General features: G+C 32.6%; 1 protein-coding gene across 1 annotated transcript; it reads left to right on the forward strand.

The window, feature by feature from the left end:
• The first annotated feature begins 11,241 nt into the window (after positions 1-11,241).
• On the forward strand, positions 11,242-14,755 carry LOC11421021 (trihelix transcription factor DF1). The gene is made up of 2 exons (XM_003592064.4): positions 11,242-11,840; positions 12,652-14,755. The coding sequence occupies exons 1-2, from the start codon at positions 11,572-11,574 to the stop codon at positions 14,078-14,080; spliced, it is 1,698 nt and encodes a 565-aa protein (XP_003592112.1). The 5' UTR covers positions 11,242-11,571; the 3' UTR covers positions 14,081-14,755.
• Positions 14,756-20,164: the final 5,409 nt, after the last annotated feature.

The raw sequence follows: 20,164 nt of genomic DNA on the forward strand, positions 1-20,164 counted from the left end.
TGAGCTGTTAAATCATGTTAACATAATCTTTTGCAAAAAGACTTTATTGTCTTTGCTAAATGCTAAGTAATGGGAAGAAATTTTAAAATGCTAAAAACAATTCAAACTCTAATTTCTTGGGTTTCCACCACCTTTGTAGTATGATAAAGTTTTCATGAACACCCTTTAATTGTACACACCACTTAAACCTCCACACAAACACGTGACACATCCTTTTGCTATAAAAAAAATAAAACAAAAAAATAATAGGGAGATTAGAGACGCTCTCCTCTTTACTATCCCTATCTTCTCCGCCTTGTTACTCCTCACCACTCTCTCTCTCCCCCTCCTTTTCTTTCACCATCATGAGTTTTGGGAACGACAACGGCGAGTTCAACTACTATGACTGTCGGAGATTGTGAGTCCTACGGTGGTGATGGAAACGACGACGGTGACGGGAACGGAGGATCCTGGTCGGATTTTCTTTAGGAAAAAAGAAAAACTGCTTGTTTCTCTCTCTTCAATCTATCTAGATCTACCATATATTTTTTTCTCTATTTCAATCAGTTTTTCCGATGCGGTCGCCACCGTCGGCTATGGGTTCTCTGGGCGCGGTATATGGTTTTTCCTATGTAGTCGCGGTCTCCGTCGTCAGATTCTAGGTTCGGTGGTGGTGATAGAGATGGTGGAGGTGTGGGTCAGATCCAGGCTTTCTTGGTTTCCGGCATCGTTGTCGTCGCCGATGAGAGGGAGAAGATAGGGAGAATAAAGAGAGAGAGAGAGTTTGCAATCTGGGTTGTTGTGGCCGGAGCAGAGGTGGTGGCTGGTGAGAGAGTGTGTTGGACAAAATTATCCCTTATTTTTTGTTAATGGACAAAATTACCCTCCCACAGAGGGTGTAGAAGAGTGGTATTCCACATAAGGTGGTCTATTTATCATTGCTCGTATAGCATTGAGAAGAGAATAATATACCAAATTATGAATCAATTATTTTAGGGTTAAATATGTTTTTGTTCCCTATAAATATATCAATTTTTCGTTATAGTCTCTCTAAAAATTTTCTTCAACTTTTAGTCCCTATAAAATTTTCAATCACTACTTTTGGTCCATATTTTTAAGTTAATTTTTGTATTTTTTAATGAAATTGTGTTGAAATGTGTAAAATATTGTAAAAAATATTCCCCCAAAAAATTAGAATTTTTTAACAAAACATAAATTAGTTATGAATTTTTAACCGTCAGACATATAAAAATTCAGATTAAATTCATGTTTTGTTAAAAAATTCTAATTTTTTTTGGAAGAGTTTCTAATAATATTATAAATTTTTATGATTTTTTTTTTAAATATGTATTCTACATATGAGTTTACTTTAAAAGAGGGACCAAAAGTGAAGATGGAATTTTTTTGAAGGACTAAAAGTTGAAGGAAAATTTTAGAGGGACTAAAACGAAAATTTTATATATTTATAGGGATCAAAAACATATTTAATCCATTATTTTATAAAAAAATATATCGAAGTGTGTATAAGGGGTACTAAAAAGTCAAACTCATTACAAAGAGAATCTCATAGGCTTTGAAATATGACATTGAACTATTTCACTAATGGGATAAAAGCAAAAATTTTGTCTTTACCTTCCCATACAAATGAATCAAGATTAAGACAAACGTTTGGTTTTATCAAACATAATTTCTGTCACATTTGCTACATTTCCATTGAAAAATATTGTCATTACTTGTTAACCAAATGGTACAATTTCTTTGCATGTTTACCTCTTACCAAAGTATAAAATCAATGGAGTTTTTCACCATTCAAACTCCATCAAACATGAAACCAAAGTAGCTATCATTACTTGAAGCAATCTCCAACTGAACACACCTACTAATTAGAAGGTAAAGATGATGCACAAAACTGTTTAATAGCTATCCTTACTCCTCTTTTCCATGAAGCTACTCTATTTGTCTGGCATCCAATGCAATGAGTCGTAACACATAGTGTCTAATTAACGTTATTTTACCTATATAAATGATGACGCCTATGCTTTTTTTTTTTTTTTTTTTTTTTTTTTTTTTTCTTTCTTTCTTTCTTTCTTCTTCTTCAAGAAACATCACGAAAACCTACGATTATTAAATATTATAGGCTTAAGTATGTGTTTCGTCCCTGCAATTAGGGATCATTTAAAAATTGGACCCTGTAATCGTTAATCCTAGCAAATTATCCTTGTAAAGTTTAATCATTTAAGAATTGGTCTTTCAACCCAGTTAATCAGTGCCAAGTCACTGATTAGCTTAATAATGACGTGAATGGACAAAAATACCCCTGGATTCATCAGACAAATGCGAAAGACCAAAGTACCCCTGACTTCATCATCTTCTTTTTCCCTCTTGTTTTCCTTTCTCTGTAACACCATTTCTTCTTCAATTTTCAGAAATTTCTTCATCTTTGTTTGCTGTACAACCCACTTCCTTAAATGTCTTTTTTTTTTGTTGAACACATGGAATCCATTTCCCACGCCACCACACATTAAAAAGCAACTTCAAGTACCTTCAAAATTCTAATCCTCAAATGTCAAAAATCTCAAATTTCCTTTGATTCAAACAAACAAAAAGTAATTTGAACAAACCCCTAAAAACATCAAGGTGTATTTCAAGCACAGATGCAACACAAGCATCAAACCCAGATTCTAATTTCTATCATAAAAACCTGATAAATAATTCCCATCAAATAAACATTTCCAAAGAGAAGGAGAAATCCAAAGAGAAAAACAGTATTTTCTCAAGGCTGCAACAACCGCGACGGAGAGAGAGAAACGGAGACGGAAACCACTATGATGGCGACAGATACAACGACTGCAAAGACGGCGATAGAGACAACAACCGCAACAACGGAGGAGACGACAACCACATTGAAATTGAAAATACCCTTTGGTTAAAACTAGAATTGCAGAAGAGTACCAATTCAGTACCAATTGAATTGGAGAAGAGTAACAATTCCACAGTACACTTTTATTATTCTCTAACTTTGGTTTTTAGATTTGGTTTTTGGATGAATTTGGTTTTTGGATGAATTTGAAGAGATAAGTTCTGTTTTGTTCATGGGAGAGGAAGATTTATGAGGTCCATTTTCTTATGTTCTTGCTTTCTCAAGTGAAACTATGATAAAAAAAGACTACAATGACAAAATATTCAATAATGATGAGTTTGTTTGATTTGATACAAATGGGTTTGCTGCAACCAAGATTAGATTGAGGGGTGGTAGAAGAAGAGTGAGAAGGAGAGAAGAGAAAACAGTTACGGTGGTGGGAGTGGTCTTAAGGGGTATTTTCATCATTTTGCCGCACTTTGATAGAAGGAAGGGCATTTTCGTCTCTTCAAGCCAAACTTTGCTGAGTCAATGTGCCACGTCAGCTAATTAGTGACGTGGCAGTGATTAAGTGAAGGGAGGGATGAAATTTTAAATGATTAAACAATGCAAGGGTAAATTGCCATGATTAGCGATTATAGATATTAATTTTTAAATGAGGCCTAATTGCAAGGACGAAACACATCATTAAGTCAATATTATAACACCAAGATAATATTAGTATTTCTTGTACTTTTACTAGTTATTTCAACACTTGTACATAAATTAGAACAAAAAGAAAAGCTACAAGCCATATATAACTTAAAAGATAAAGATGAAAGTCTTCGCTCATCAAAGCAAAGTAAGAAGCTCAAACATTGAAAAAGAGGAAAACTCCCTTCAAAGTTATTAAATCCCCCAGCAAAGAAAGACATTTTAATAAGTTGGCATTTCAACTAACGAAGCTATTATATCGCCAAACGAGTAAGAAAGGTCTAAAAAGCCCCACTTACCCGACGTGGCAGATTTCCATTAGAGCATAATGGAATCACTTTGAACCAAAAGTTGTAAATCTTCGCTAAGAGTTGTAACTCTTCATGGGAATCATTCATATACATTTAAACCTTTGTCAAAGGGGTGCTTAATGAACCATAACATTGATTCAAGTCAAATGGGTGTTTTCCCTCATATGTGAAGGGTCATATAATGCACTATAAATGTTTGACATTTGGGCATTAATTTGAACAACAACAACACACAATTTGAACAGAATATTGTTGCATTAACAACATAATTCTCCATCATTCTCTTACTTTAAATCATCCATCAATTCTCTAATGCATGAGTGAATTGCTGGAACCATAAATCTGTAAAATACTGTTAGGAGATACGCTTGTGGTTGTGCAATACACATCAAGGAACTCATAGTATTCCGAAGGGGATTCGTCGATCATTCCTATTGCATCCAATATACAGTTATTGATGGGGGCGAATCGAACTAAATGTTAGTGTGACAACCCCATGCGCTTTGAGTTTTGCATGCATAACCATTACACTTTTCAGGTTTCAAGTGCAGCAGCATCTTCCCAACAATCAAGATATACAACAATCTTTGGAATTTATGTGCATACTTCATCATGTTCATCTTCATCATCTTCTTGATCAAGTTATTGCAACAGACCCCCAATACAAGTTCCAACATGTCCAACCCATTACCACAACTATCGACACATTCAATATTGCACCACACCTCCTCATCCAATAATCTAGTATATCTACATGCTACGAATTTGATGGAAAATCAAGTCAGGTAACAAATAGAGGATCAACATGATAGTGCATATTTTAACATGTTATTGTTGGCTCTTGGCGTAATGTAGTGACAACGAATGACTATATTCGAAAATATATGAAATATAAACCTTATGTAATATGATGAGTTTTTTTTGTTGATTATATTTTTGTCCTTCAATTTTTTGTTTTTCTTTTTTCCCAAATAAATTTATAACTTATAAAAAAATGAATCAGGCGAATATATTATCAAAATGATTTTCTCTTCAACGCTAAATACTTATATTATACAATGAATAAGTATAATTTAAAATAAGAAAGTGTAAAGTTAGAAAATTAAAAGTTGTTAATGAAGCAAATTTATTATTTGTCATGTACGTATCCACAATATCTAACTTTAATTTCTTGATTAACGATTGATGTTATTCAATTTACACTCTAAAATAAATTGCTCACTTTAAAAGAGTCGTGTCCTTATGTAATCTCTTCCTTAATTTTAACACAGTGTCGTTATACATCATTTGAAAGATGTTTACCTACCTTACCTTACTTGTCCTCCTACACCTCCAACTCTTCAGCATTAAGTACTAATATACTCTTCTCTAGCTTATCCTTGCTTTAGCTTTCCCTTTTGAAATTATTTATTATGCATGGCTTGATATCAATTACTACTTAAGAAACATTATTAAAGGTATAGAAATATAACAAAATAGTCGTGAAATGAATTATTTGGGTCCCACTTTTTTGCATTATATCTTGATCTATTTTGTCCTTCATATAAGTTCTATTCACCAAGTTATTTATTTTTTGTAATGAATTGAATTCTAATGATTAATTTTTTTAATTTTTTATAATAAATTGAATTCATCTGAACAAAAAACCATGGGTCAATCTCTATAGTGTAGTTCAGGCATAGGTTATTATCGGGAGCATTCCTTTGCAGATTAAATTCACACATTACGATAAGCCAACCTAACGTAATAAAGTTTTTCCATAGCTCCTTAGCTACATTACAAACCTCGCAAAAACATGCATCATATGATTTCTGGTTCTCAGAAACATCTGAAGCAAGTATCCAAATCATAGATACTTTGATGTTTCTTACATTATAAGAAGCTTACCATGATAAAGCTTCCAAATAAATTTTTGAACCCTTCCAATTATTTGACAAAAAATGTTAATGTAACTTTGAAATTTAACATTATAAACAATGTTTTCTTTTTTTGTCAAATAGTTTATTGGTTAGAAATTCACTTTCTTTAATTTCTTTAAACTGAAAAATGTGAGGACCTCAGCTGCAATATTAGAAACAATGTTTTAATTAACTAGATATAATTAATTAGTTCATCCGTTTATTTATTTGTCATCTAGATCATCGTGGTTGATTAATTGAACCATATCCTGAAGATTTTATTATTGGTCAGAAATATTATGTCTAAAAGACTAGAAAGAAACTGTGATTTAGGATCAATTTCCTAAATTCTCAAAGCCATACAATTTCATTTTCTGGTAAAAGCAAAATAAAATAATATTGGCTCATAAAACCCATCACGTTGAAGCACGTTGTGGGGTCATTATGAACTAATGGACCTCTTTTAGATCCAAAAAACTACATGAAGGAAAATAATTCCCACTTTATCGTGTTCTCTTTTAACATGCATATTTTTAAATATTTATTTACACCAAGGGAAAAAGAGGAAGAAGTGACTCAATTAACAAAAAGAAAATATATAAGTAGTGATATCCATCGCTTTTCACATCATTATATACATGCACATCGATGGGAATGGTCCCTAACAAAAGTTTAAATAATTGGTGGAGCATGTGGATTTAAAAGAGATATTTAGCAATAAAAATGATATCAAAAAATTCATTCTATTTATTATGTTAGGTTGAAAGCTAACTGAATTTGTCACCAGTTACTTCCATTCATAAATGGTGTTTGCCATAATAAAATGACCTATATCTATGCTCTATCTAACCAATAAATCATTAATTCATTTCTTTTCTTATTAAAAAAACATAATCAAGTCGTCTTTAACAACCTAACAGACTAAAATTAGTTTACTTTCTCAAACTATGGTTGGTATTTACATCCTACCCACATGGCTTCATGATTGCTTAGAATTTAATTTATTACTATTTATTAAATTAAAATATTACTTGTATAAAGTAATATTTTAATTTAATAAATAGTAATTATAATAATAGTAGTAATAGTAATGTGTGTTTTTTATTTTATTTTTAAGAAGCAAATGTTTTGTTGGTAGCCAAGAATCGAATCTTAAATTCTCAGTTATAAGAGTCGAGTAGCTTTATTTCTTTGGCAAATTTGGACTGCACGTAATGATGTCATTTGGAATGATGCTCATCACACTTCAACGAGCATTGGGAGGACAACACTAGATGCATGGCAACAATGGCAAGAGGTTCATAAAAATAGTTTACCATCGGTTGTGCAACACGGGCATAATAGAGTGCAAGTTTGGGAGAAACCGACCGAGTCATGGTTAAAGTGCAATGTGGACGCCGCGTTCCATGACTGTAACCATATTACATCTTTTGCGTGTTGTGTTAGAGACTCTTGTGGGCAATTTATTCGGGCTCAAACAAAATGGCAGCGGACAAATATGACAGTTTTGGAGGGGGAGGCAGTAGCCTTACTAGAGGCCCTTCACTTTGCTGATGCTAACAGATGGGACCGGGTTGTCTTCGAGTCCGACTCATCTACTCTTGTGCAAGCTCTATCATCTCCGGGCCATGGTGATTCGGAATTCTATGCTATTGTTTCTAGTATTAATTATTAGTTATCTTTACATTCCAACTTCAAGGTGAAGTTTATTAGGAGACAAGCGAACATGGCTGCTCATACTTTAACTAGGGCGGCCTGTTCTTGGGTTAATCACCGTATTTTTTTATTATTATCCTTTTTGTATTGAACATTGCTTGATTAATGATAATAGTTAAATTTGCTTCTGTAAAAAAAAAAAAAACGTTGATACATTCCAACAAATAGAGATTGAATTATCAATTATTGTTTTTCAATATATTCTTTAAAACTAGGCTGATATAAATGATACCATTTTTTCTAAATATATATATATATATATATATATATATATATTTTGTACAAATCATATATCCTATTTATAAATATGAGATCGTTTACGCATATTTCAAGCTAACATGAAGCTTTAACTAAATTTAAATCCAACAGTATTTTTGTGATTTCTGCTCTTTCCCCAGCACAAAACACTCGCGCCCTGCAGCCATGCTTAAAATACTTTTGCGTTAGTTAACTAACGCATGTGTAAATCAAACATGACTTAATTTTACACATGCGTGACTTAAGTCACTAAGTCAAGTTTTTTTACACTTGTATTAGTTAACTAACGTAGGAGTATTTTGGACATGGCTGCAGGGTGCGAGTGTTTTGTGTAGGGGAAGAACATAAATGATCTATTTTTGTTGCACGCAGATTTTAAAAAATAAAAATAAGTCAATTTCATGTGCAATTTGGAGTGGATTGAATGATGGGTTAGGTTGCTATTCCACGAAGGATGGTGTACCTCTAAGAACTCTAGCTTCAATCAAGTGAATATTTAAGATAACCAAATGTTAAATTAGAATGTGATAAATTGATAATGTATTTTCTTCGTGGAGTTGTTAGGAATCCACATTATAACTTAAAACAAATGTTTATAAACAACAACAATCATCTTTATTAGGGTTGGAAATGAGCTGAATCCATATACGTTTGATTCAATTAGATTTGATTTAACTTAATTAAAACTCAATTTGAGTTTAAAATGAACTTTTTTTTTAGCTCTATTCAGCTCGTTTGGAGTTCATGAGAAATTCGATTTGACTCGTTAGATTCTTTCATTTGTTCGAATCAAATAATTCAAAAGTCTTTTCCTTTTCTATTTGGTTTTTTAATATATTTTTTTTAAAAGGAGCGGTTTGAATTAAAATAAAACTATCACAAGCATAAATCATTTAACTGATAGGCACAAATACAAAGTTCATACCGGCGTAGATATGCAAAAAAAAAAATATATATATAAAATGAAAAACATAGCAAACTACAAGCAACCCAACAAAATTCCAAAACATGAATGAAGAATATCCTAAAAAAAACTATTTCCAAACACACACACATTTTCGAGTAAACTCATGAATCAAAGGAGTCGAATTATATAGCTTAAGTTCAACTCATCTAGTTCACAAACTTAACTTCCAGGTCATGTTTGACTTATTTAGTTCATAAACCAAGTTCAATGTGCTAATTGTCAAATCAAATTTTAAACTATGTTAGAGTTTTCTCGGTTCATTGTCGGCTCTTACTAATTAATTTTATAAAATTGAATTAGACTCAATCCAAATTTTAATATGGTATGAGCCCATAACTCATTGGTTTGTGGATCACAATCAAACTCTGATACTATATATTTAAATTTGGGTTGAATCCAACCCGATTTTGGAAAACCGACTTATATGATGAAAAACAATCTGATGGTAATTAGAAAGCAAAAGTTTGTTCACGAGATATCCTAAAGTGTGTCTAAGATATTTTAAAGGAAATGCTAACAAGTGTCTTAGGACATTTGATAAGAAGTTTAAAGTGGAAGTTTTATCTTAAAAGTTGTGTATTCAACATATTAAAACATTAAAAAGTAACTTTTTCAACATAAAATTTATCAATTACTTTCTTTTTAAAATTCTTAACAAACGCACTTAGGACACTTTTAGCAAGACTGTGTTTTAAATCATACTACCTCCGTCCCTAATTATAGGGCCCTTTTGAAAAAATAACGGGAATTAAGATAGTTGATATTTGTATTAAATATGTTTGTAATTAGTATTGTTTTTACAATTTTATCCTTTAAGAGAGAGATGGTTTATGTTTTCAACATGTTATTTATTGATGATTGAAAAAAAAGATGTATAATTAATGAGTGCCGATACATGTACCAACTTAGGTGGACATACCACTCTCCACCACCCTTAGTTGGCAAAATTTAATAATAAAAAATTCTGTTTATTTGAAAAATAAAATAAAATAAATTGACTATTCTCACTTCTCTCTCTGACTTATCTCCCCTCTCTCTTACTTACTCAATCTCTCCCTCTCTTTTCCGACCATCCGCCGCCCTCCGCCATGGCGTCGTCAGACTGCTTTTTCTTCCAAATACTCTTTCTTCTCCGACCAGCAAATTAGAACCATATCCATCAATAATAGAATGAGCATGCAGAAGCATCAAATGCTTATCATTAGAATAAGCTGCAAAGGCAAAATCGTAGGTGAAGTTATCAGGGGCAAGATTGGTATTTCGACGCAAATGAATGTATAGAGAAATGGAAGAAGGTGAATCATTGAGGGAGAAGCCACAAACGAGGACATTGAAGAGGAAGATGTCGAGTTTGGGAACAGAGAAGAAGAGGGCGCGTGCATGAACACCTCATAGCCGGCGGCGGCATAAATCTGAAAATATAAACCAAAACGCCGTGGTGGTGGAGTAGAAGGGTTTTCGATTCGATGGTGGTTACAACTGTACGGTGGAGACGGTGGTCATAGAACGGCAGCCGTCGATGAGGAACAAATATGTTATGATAGAGAGAAGAGGATGATGAAAGGGAGTGTTGTTTTGTTGTTCAAATACAGATAGAGAGAGGGTGGTTCAAAGAAGTCCAGTGGACCGTGGTGGTGGCCGGTGGCAGAGAGAGGAGGAAGTGTGAGAGGGATAAAGGGGATGGGAGATAGAGCGTGAAGGAGATACAGAGAGAGGGTTTGTTTGATTTTTTGTTTTTAATTTAATTTAATTTTCTTTAATCAATTTCCAACAAAGCAATAATGCCACATCATGAGTGGTACAATGGATGGATGACAACAAAGTGTGTCTATAAAGAAATAATTAATGTAGTTGGAAATAGCAAAATGATCTTATAAAAATGGACAAAAAAAATTCTCAAAAAAGTCTTATAATTAGGAACGGAGGTAGTAGATCCTTTTGGAATGAGCATTGCCCAAGTCCGAAATACTACTAATATACATCATGGGGAATGTGGAAAGAGCACCAAATGATAGTACAAGAAGAATTATTGAAAGCTTTCCATGAATGCAAAGCTCATTATGCCGCTGTAAAAGAAATCGTGGGATTTAGAACTCTATGATTAACAAAAGGTCAATGGGATCCATCTCAAGGGTGATACAGTAATTTAAAAAATAATTTTGCCACTGAAATATCCAAAAGCCCCCAATAAGCAAAGCTGACCTACAAATGGGCCAACTTATTATCTCCATCGTCGCTATCTGCAGGCTGTTCCCACTATGTACGTACATCTGTTAATTTTTATTTTCTTTCCAAAAATACACATTATATTTTTAATTTTTTTCAAAGATAGTATCATATTTTTAATATTATTATAAATATTTTCCAATTTAATATACTTTCTTTATATCATTATTTTCTCTTTAAACGATAAATATCCATGTTATAATTTCCTTTTCTTTTACTACTTTTCCAGCTCATACGTATGTGACACACATAATACAACCCAAAGTCATTGTATTTTCTTCTATTTCAATCCAACCCCAACAAACTAAAAAAAATAAAATAGATTCCATACCCTAATCATAAAGTTTAAAATAATGAGAATCATAATAATTACACACATAACAAATACAGAAAGCAAAAGTTAATTACTACCTGGCTTATTAATAATTTGAACTAGGTAATGAATTAATTAGACGTGAATAATGAAATTGACAGATCCCACCTAAAAATAAAGAAATATATTTCACCCTCATGAAAGCATCTCAATGCGCACAATAAAAACCCATTGAGTTGAGAGTATACTATACTATACTATTCCTCTTGTTTATTTTTTTCTTTTTCTGATCATAATTATTCCCTCTCAAGCTGTATAATAGCTAGGTAGGGACATATATCTTCTTCTATATGCAGCTTGGTGATGCAACAGTAATGATGGAGACTTGTTCCGGTGAGAATATTGTACCGGTTACGGCGCAAAACGGAGGCGGCCGTGAAGAGAAAGGAAGAGAGGTTGGTGGTGAGGAAGATGATAAGATGAATATCAATATTAACGGTGGTGGAGGAAATAGGTGGCCCCGCCAAGAAACATTGGCTCTCTTGAAGATAAGATCAGATATGGATGGTGTTTTTCGTGATTCAAGTCTTAAGGGTCCACTTTGGGAAGAGGTTTCAAGGTATAGTACATCTATGTCTTTTCTTTTTGTTTTCTTCTTCTTCTTCTTCTTCTTCTATGTACCTTTCATTTTCTTGTTTATAAGCTTTATCATGCATGAGAAGAAGATCTGAATTTAGATATGTATTCATTTTCAAATCTAAATTAACCAATCATTTTCTGGAACCTATTTCCTGTCAGTGGAACTAGTCAAAAAAAGCTGTTTGATTGGAATCATTTTTTTTTTTTCCTTCTCAAAAGTCATATATCTTATTCTCAAGTGTATGAGACAATAATTCACTTATCTTAGATTTTGAGTCATAAGATAATTCATGTCATTTGAATCATCTAAGTTAAATTCTTCTATCTGAATCTTGATGCATGTTGAACTCAATCATAGTTTATAATTTTATTAACCAAATTAATTAATTTTAATGCTGAGTTCATCTTCTTCAACTTTTTTTAGGTTAATTTCATCCTTCCATCTAATTTTTATTACTTTGTGTGTTTCTTATTTATTGGTCACTCTTTTAGGTATGAACTAATACCTAGCTTCATGTTTTTTTTTTTTTTGGTGTAACATGTGTTTTAATTTAGTACTATATACTTTTTTTTTACTTTTTTACATTTTTTTGGTGTAATCATATATTTTTCCTCATCACAAATTTTTACTTTTTTTTACGTGAAAGGAGTCTAGTTTTTTTCTTTTCCTATTTTAATTTAATACTATATACTTTATATGATTACAAAATTCAATCATCATAATCAATATATTAATTATCACCTCCTTTCTGTCTCCTCCACTTCCTTGATCCCTCTATATATACATGTAGGAAACTAGCTGATCTTGGTTATCACAGAAGCTCAAAGAAGTGCAAGGAGAAATTTGAAAATGTATACAAGTATCACAAAAGAACCAAAGAAGGTAGAAGTGGGAAATCAGAAGGAAAAACCTATAGATTTTTTGATCAATTACAAGCACTTGAAAAACAACTCACATTCTCCTCTTACCATCCAAAACCACAAACAAATAATAACACACCAACAACAAATCCCATTGAAACCACACAAGCAATATCATATGTCACAACCACTGTTCCATCCACAAACCCTACCACATTCATTTCTCCTTCACCACAACCTAACAACAACAATGTTCCAAATTCTTTGCCAAACATGAACAACCTATTCTCGACCGCAACAACCTCGACTTCTTCTTCCACAGCTTCGGATGAAGACTTGGAAGAGAAGTATAGAAAGAAGAGAAAATGGAAGGACTATTTCAGGAGACTCACAAGACAAGTGCTTGCAAAACAAGAGGAAATGCAAAAGAAGTTTCTTGAAGCCATAGACAAACGTGAAAAAGAACACATTGCTCAACAAGATGCTTTGAGAATTCAAGAAATGGAAAGAATCAGTAAAGAACACGAACTTCTTATCCAAGAAAGATCATCAGCAGCTCAAAAAAATGCAGCTGTTATTGCATTTCTCCAAAAATTGTCTGGACAACCACCACCTCAACCACCGCTAGCACCAGAGCTGTCTGTGTGTCAGACAGCTCTGGCATCACAAGTTCAAACACAACAACTAGTGATACCAAACAACAACATTGTTGAATTTCAAAATATGAATAATGGTTACAAAAGTGGTAACGGTGGCGCTTCTCCTTCTCCATCAAGGTGGCCAAAAAGTGAAGTTCATGCTCTAATAAGGATAAGAACAAGTCTTGAACCAAAGTATCAAGAAAATGGGCCAAAAGCACCATTATGGGAAGATATTTCAGCTGCAATGAAGAGACAAGGATACAATAGGAATGCAAAAAGGTGCAAAGAAAAATGGGAGAATATCAACAAATACTACAAGAAAATGAAGGAAAGTAACAAGCAAAGGCGTGATGATAGTAAGACATGTCCTTATTTTAATGAACTTGAAGCTATTTACAAAGAAAAGAACAAAACACAGAACCTTTTTGGTTCTAATTCGTTTCATAGCATGAAGTCAAATGAGACGATGGAGCCATTGATGGTGCAGCCAGAACAACAATGGAGACCTCCAACTACATTTGAAGAGGGTGATGTGGTGAAGAAGAATGTTGATGAAGCAAAAGAAGAAGATGACAATGGTGATGTTGATGATGATGAAGATGAAAACATGGATGAATATGAAGATGGAGATAGCATGGAAGAAGATGAAGGAGGTGTTAGTAGCCGTTATGAAGTTGTGACAACAAATAAACTTTCATCAATGGACACAATTGTATGAGACAAGATAAGGAAGCGTCTCATTGGATGTAAACAACAGACACAAAGATTGACCTAGATCCTCTGCATCTGCAGTATCGTGTTGTACCTATAGAAATTTTTAGATTTTGAAGAGAATTTTTCTCTTTAAATCTAACGGTTGCTACGGTACAACATATCTGAAGCAGTAGAGGATCCAGTTTCGTGAGATCATAGATTTTTCTTTTGGATTTTATTTAAATTATTTTGTGCATTTGGGATTAAAGATGTTATTGAACTTTGTCACTGAAAATAGTCATATATTAAAGGCATACCACAAACACCTGGACCATAAAAATTCAATTTATTTTTTTCTTTTTAAATCATGGTCCCATTTGAAAAAGCATCATTATGTATGTTCATGTTCATCTGGGTTCTGACACAATACATTCTGAAAATCATGGGCCAGCTTAAAAGTAGATCATTGGAGTTGTGGGTCAGATTCAAGCCGTCATGAACTGAGATCAGAGATTCAATGTTGTTAAACAGTTCACATGGGCCAGCAAAGCAACTATAGTGGAATGAGATGAGAGGATGAGTACATGTTTTTTTAGGCTCTTAATAAATATTGTGTAAAGTATAAATTGAATATGACAGAGAGGTCCCAATATTAGATGATTTAAAAAAAATGTCACATGCTATAGTCTTGTAATTTTCATTTAGTTATCATCATTAAAGTTGTGGAGGTGGATGGAACTACTATATATATATATATATATATGCATAGCAGAACCACCATGTATTTCAATTTTATTTTGTTGTTGAAAAGTTGATTTTAACTAGTTGTGTGTGAAATAGTTAAATGGTTAGATGACTTGCATTATTTGTTAATTTTAAATTTTTAAACTTTGACTTGTTTTGTTTTATATATGCCTCCATCCCTATATTGGACCCTCTTACATAAATTATTAAAAAAATTATGCGTCTTTATTTGTAAGACCATCTTTGAATTTTCATGTGTTAATTTTTTTTTTTATCAGCACGTCACTAATTATTTTAATCATTTTATGCAACCAACACAATGGAGACTATTTGATAGAAACATAAATTAACTCTCTATGAATGTATTTTTTGAAACCTTAATAATTAATTGTTGTAGTCGTTTTTTTTTTTATTTGGCTCGAGTTTGAACTCATCCTCCAATTTCTAACCTTTAACTCAAATCAATTGATCCTTTCAAAGAATTTTTGTCAAATTAATATTAGCGTCAACTTTTATGTATTTCTGTTATATAGTCATATAAATCCTATATTTTGGACAATAATAATATTACTACTTGATACATATAATGTATTATTCACCAAAAAAATTATGGGATTAGCTAGCTCAATCAGGTGAGTTCTTTTCAATGGGAAACATTGTTGTACAAGTTGCATTATTTTAATGTACACATAAAAGTAAAATAAAATAGTTCTGGTTTGTTCTGCACTAAAATATATAGCCTGAACATAGAGAACTTTAATAATTTGTATAAAGAACAAACAGTTAATAATAACAGCTCTATTCTCCTCGTCCCTAGCTACTTGCAACAAAATGACAAGTTTGCAAGAGTCATTCTGTTGAGGTTCCATAAAGAGGAATCTTATGACTCATATGTGATCCCAAAATTAAGCCATCCAATTACATTATTCTATTACTGTGTCTGTCTGTCTTGACTTTTATACATTAATTGTGATGGGATTTTCCAGATCATCAATTTCATTATTGGATTTGCACTAGTGGGTGAGTTGAAAATTGTTAATCACCGTAACTTACAAGGAACATACACAGCATATAAGTAAATTATACTACTCATTTCTTTTCTTTCTTGACAAGATATAGTAGTAATTTTAGTGCCGAAAGCGATTATTGTGTGCATTTTCTCAAATTGTTATTATTCTGATAAAGGAGTCCTACTACATAAGTATTTAAATCAACTATTTCAGCTAGTCAATATTGTTTGACTTTGTTTGGATTAAAGTTGAAACTTCATGTCGGTAATTAAATGTTGTTAAAATGGAAGGTGAGGCAATGTTTTCATGGATGATTATTCTTATAAAATTTTAGATTAAATTTGTTTTTGATCAATATATATATAATATTTTTTTTTTTGTTTTAATCCCATTAATTTTTTTCCTTCTGCTTTTGATCCTTGAAATAATTATTTCTACACTTTTGTTCCTTACATTGAAGTATAAGACATATTTCTATCCTACAAATTTTTGCAGAAATAATTATAAAATATTATAAGAATCTATTCCCAAATAAATTAAGAAATTATAATTGTTTAACATAATAGAAATTAAATATGAACTTTTAATAAAAGTCCATAATGCTTGACAAGTAGCAAATGTTTCTGCAATGTACTCTGGTTTACTGGATGAGAGCGCAGTGATTGGTTGCTTCTTGGTGCACCAGGAGATTGCAGCATCATTGAATTTGAACACATAACCTGAAGTGCTTCTCCTATCAATTAGATCTCCACACCAATCACTGTCTGAATATCCTATGAGCTCATTCACTTCACTCTTAGCTCCATAAGGAAATAACAGGCCATACTCCATAGTCCCTCTTACATATCTAAGGATCCTCTTAGCAGCTATCAGATGAGGTTTCCTAGGATCATGCATGAATTTGCTAATCACACTTACTGAGTAGCAAATATCGGGTCTACTATTACATAGGTATCTCAATGATCCAACAATTTGTCTAAACATGGTTGAATCTACTTTTTCTTGTTTGCTGCACTCATCTAGATTTGAGTTAGTTTCTGATGGATTTGAAACTTAATTGCAATTCTTCATTTCAAATTTCTCCAACAACTCACCAATGTATTTTTGCTAATACATCATCATCCCAACTTTCAATTTCACAAATTCCATACCTAAGAAAAATGAAAGCTCACCAAGATCAGTCATCTCAAACTCCAACTTCAGTTTCTCTTTAACCTTCACAATCTCTGATATTGAGCTACCAGTGATGAGTAAATCATCAACATACAGACAAATTATAACAATTCCTCCATCACTAAGCTTTTGATCATATACTCCAAACTCAACTGAACACTTTCTAAAGCCTATTTGAATTAAAACTTGATCAATTTTCTTGTTCCATGCTCTAAGAGTCTGTTTTAATCCATATAGTGCTTTATGCAGTTTATACACCATATTTTCCTTCCCAGCAATTTCAAAACCTGGTGGTTGTGACACAAACACTACCTCTTCTAGTGGACAATTTAGAAATGTTGACTTTACATCTAAATGGTAGAGTGACCATTCATCTTACAAGCAATAGCAGTTACTAACCTCACAGTTTCAATTCTAGCAACTGGAGCAAACACTTCATTATAATAGTCTATGCCTTGCTTCTGAAGAAAACCTCTAGCCACCAATCTTGCTTTGTGCTTAGAAACTTGTCCATCAGAGTTCAATTTCACTTTGAAAACCCATTTGACATCAATCTTCTTTTTCTTTTCTGGCAAGTTAACTAGCTCCCAGGTTTGATTTCTCTCAATTGATTGTAGTTCTTCAACCATAACACTTTTCCAAACATTAGTCTTCAATGCTTATTTGTAATTAATTGGTTCAACATCTGCTAATAATGCAAAGTGAATGAGATCACCTTCTTCATTCACAGCATCATCAGAAGTTACTTCACAATCAGTCAATCTTGCAGGTGCCTGTTGATGAGTCAATAATTATCTATTTTAATATAATATTTAAGTCTGTTTTATTTATTTTTGAGTTTATTTTATTTAAGTTTATTTCCTTTTTAGAACTCTTTTACTATAATTGCAAGTTATTATATTTCAGGAACAAATATTCTAAAGATTGAGTCTTGGAGCAAAAGAAAGGAGAATTGGAGTTGAATCGTGCCAAAAATATAAAAGATCTTATACAAAAATATCTGGTGCAAGGATTGAGGACAAAAATATGAATATCTCATACAAAAATATCATGTGCAAAGAATTTGAAGATCTTGTACAATAATATAAAAGTGGCGCGCCCCATTATACTCTTTTGCTGCTTTTGCTTAGATTTTAAGCTACTCTATTTTAGTTTTCTTGTGGAACATTCTAGTGATGTAATTGCTTAGATTCTAAGTCGAATGTAAACTATAAATAGAGTAGCTAGTCATCACAATATTCATCTTTTGTTCTCAAAAATATTAAGTGACAATTGTTTCTTTGAATAAAAGTTCACCTTTATTTTATGTTCTTCTTCTTCTTCTTCTTCTCTTCTATGTCTACAATGAACGTTAGTGAGTAGACTTCTCTTGTCTTGGGATTGTTGGATACGAGTAAATGACATAATTCTAATCAAACCAAACTTTAAACCTTAATCTTATGTAACCCTAATTTCTAATCTAAATTCACCGTTTTAACATGAATTAACCATTATCAAACTGTGGAAACGAAAGTGGAGGGTTTGATAATTGTTAATCCATCATCTCAAATATCAATTCATAAAACGAAAGTGGAGCTTTGATATTCGAACAAGTGAATTTAGACAAAGATTGTAAAGGCAGCGAAATAGTCTTTACAATCTTTGAGACATATAGTTTCGAACTTCAAGGATTCTAATTGTGATCAAGTCATCGAAATAGGCTTGTTTGCAACCTAGAACCAAAATCTAATAGTAATTAAGTCAGCGAAATAGGCTTGGTTGCTAGAGGAACAAAAGAGAAACTATCTTTAGAAGTTAGGTCTAACATAAGGTTATAAGTTTAATAGTTTGGTTTGTGAATGACTTGTCAATTAGATGAACCAATAATCCCAAGGCTTTTATCTTTTCTTTTATTATTTTCTTTTAATTAAAAATCCAACTTTTAACCTTTGAAATTTTCATCTAATCATTATTAAAAGTTAATTGAATTCATAACTGTCTGTCGGAACGATACTCTTTTATTACTACACCGGTAGAACCGTGCACTTGCAGTTTTATCGCATCACCTGTCTGTTTCTAATAGGTCTTGCTGGTACTATGATTTCCTCTTGATCATCTGCAGTCACTTCATGATCCTCTTCACCTTCTGATTCATCACTTGAATCAGGGTATATGTAGCTTTGCTTGATCTCACTATACTCAGGTTCACTTTCCTACTTCCACTTCTCAATTTCATTCACTATCACATCTCTACTGATATGAACTTTCTGAGTCACAGGGTTATATAGTTTGTATGCACCAGTAGGATGATACCCTATGAGTATCATAATTTCACTTTTATCTTCTAGCTTGCTTCTTCTAGCATCTGGTACATGCTTCTTCTGGCACACCTTCAACTTTAGCTTCTTAGTGGGACATTTGTTTAGGATGTAAGCAGCAGTAGTAACTGCTTCACCTCAAAACTTGTGTGGCAAATTCTTCTGCTTAAGCATGCTCCTTGTCATGTTTAGCAAGATCATGTTTCTTCTTTCCGCAAGTCCATTATGTTGAGGTGTATATGGAGCAGTTACTTCATGAACAACTCCTTGACTTGTGCAGAAAGCTTCAAATTCCTTTGATGTATACTCACCTCCACCATCCGTCCTCAAAATCTTAATAGATTTATCACTTTCCTTTTCTACTGAGATTTTGAATCTTTTGAATATTTCTAAAGCTTCACTTTTAAGCTTAATAGTATATAGCCAAATCATTAGAGTTCAATTCACTGAGACTTCTAAAATTTAGGTGACCATACCTCAAATGCCACAATGCTTCAACATCTTCACTGATAGTTGCAGACGTACACAACATCTTATCACTGGATATGTTGCATCTATAGGTTCAATTTTTTGACAAAGTAGATTTCAATACCAGATTCTTCTTTGGATCAAACAGTTTCAATGAATCACCTTCCATTGAAACTGAGAATCCTTTCTCCACTAATTGACCTATGCTCATCAGATTACACTTCATATCTAGAACATGAAACACATATTCAATTATTACTTTACCACCAAAATTGCTCCTCATCACTATATTACCACTGCCTTTTTATGCAAGTTTCCTGCTGTCAGCTAACTTGATACTTGTTTTCTTACAAGCATCAAAATTTGTTAACCACTCTCTATGAGATGTCATATGATTAGAACACCCAGAATCAAGAT

The sequence above is a fragment of the Medicago truncatula genome, chromosome 1 (assembly GCF_003473485.1).
Source record: "Medicago truncatula cultivar Jemalong A17 chromosome 1, MtrunA17r5.0-ANR, whole genome shotgun sequence".
In the NCBI taxonomy this organism is placed as follows: Eukaryota; Viridiplantae; Streptophyta; class Magnoliopsida; order Fabales; family Fabaceae; genus Medicago; species Medicago truncatula.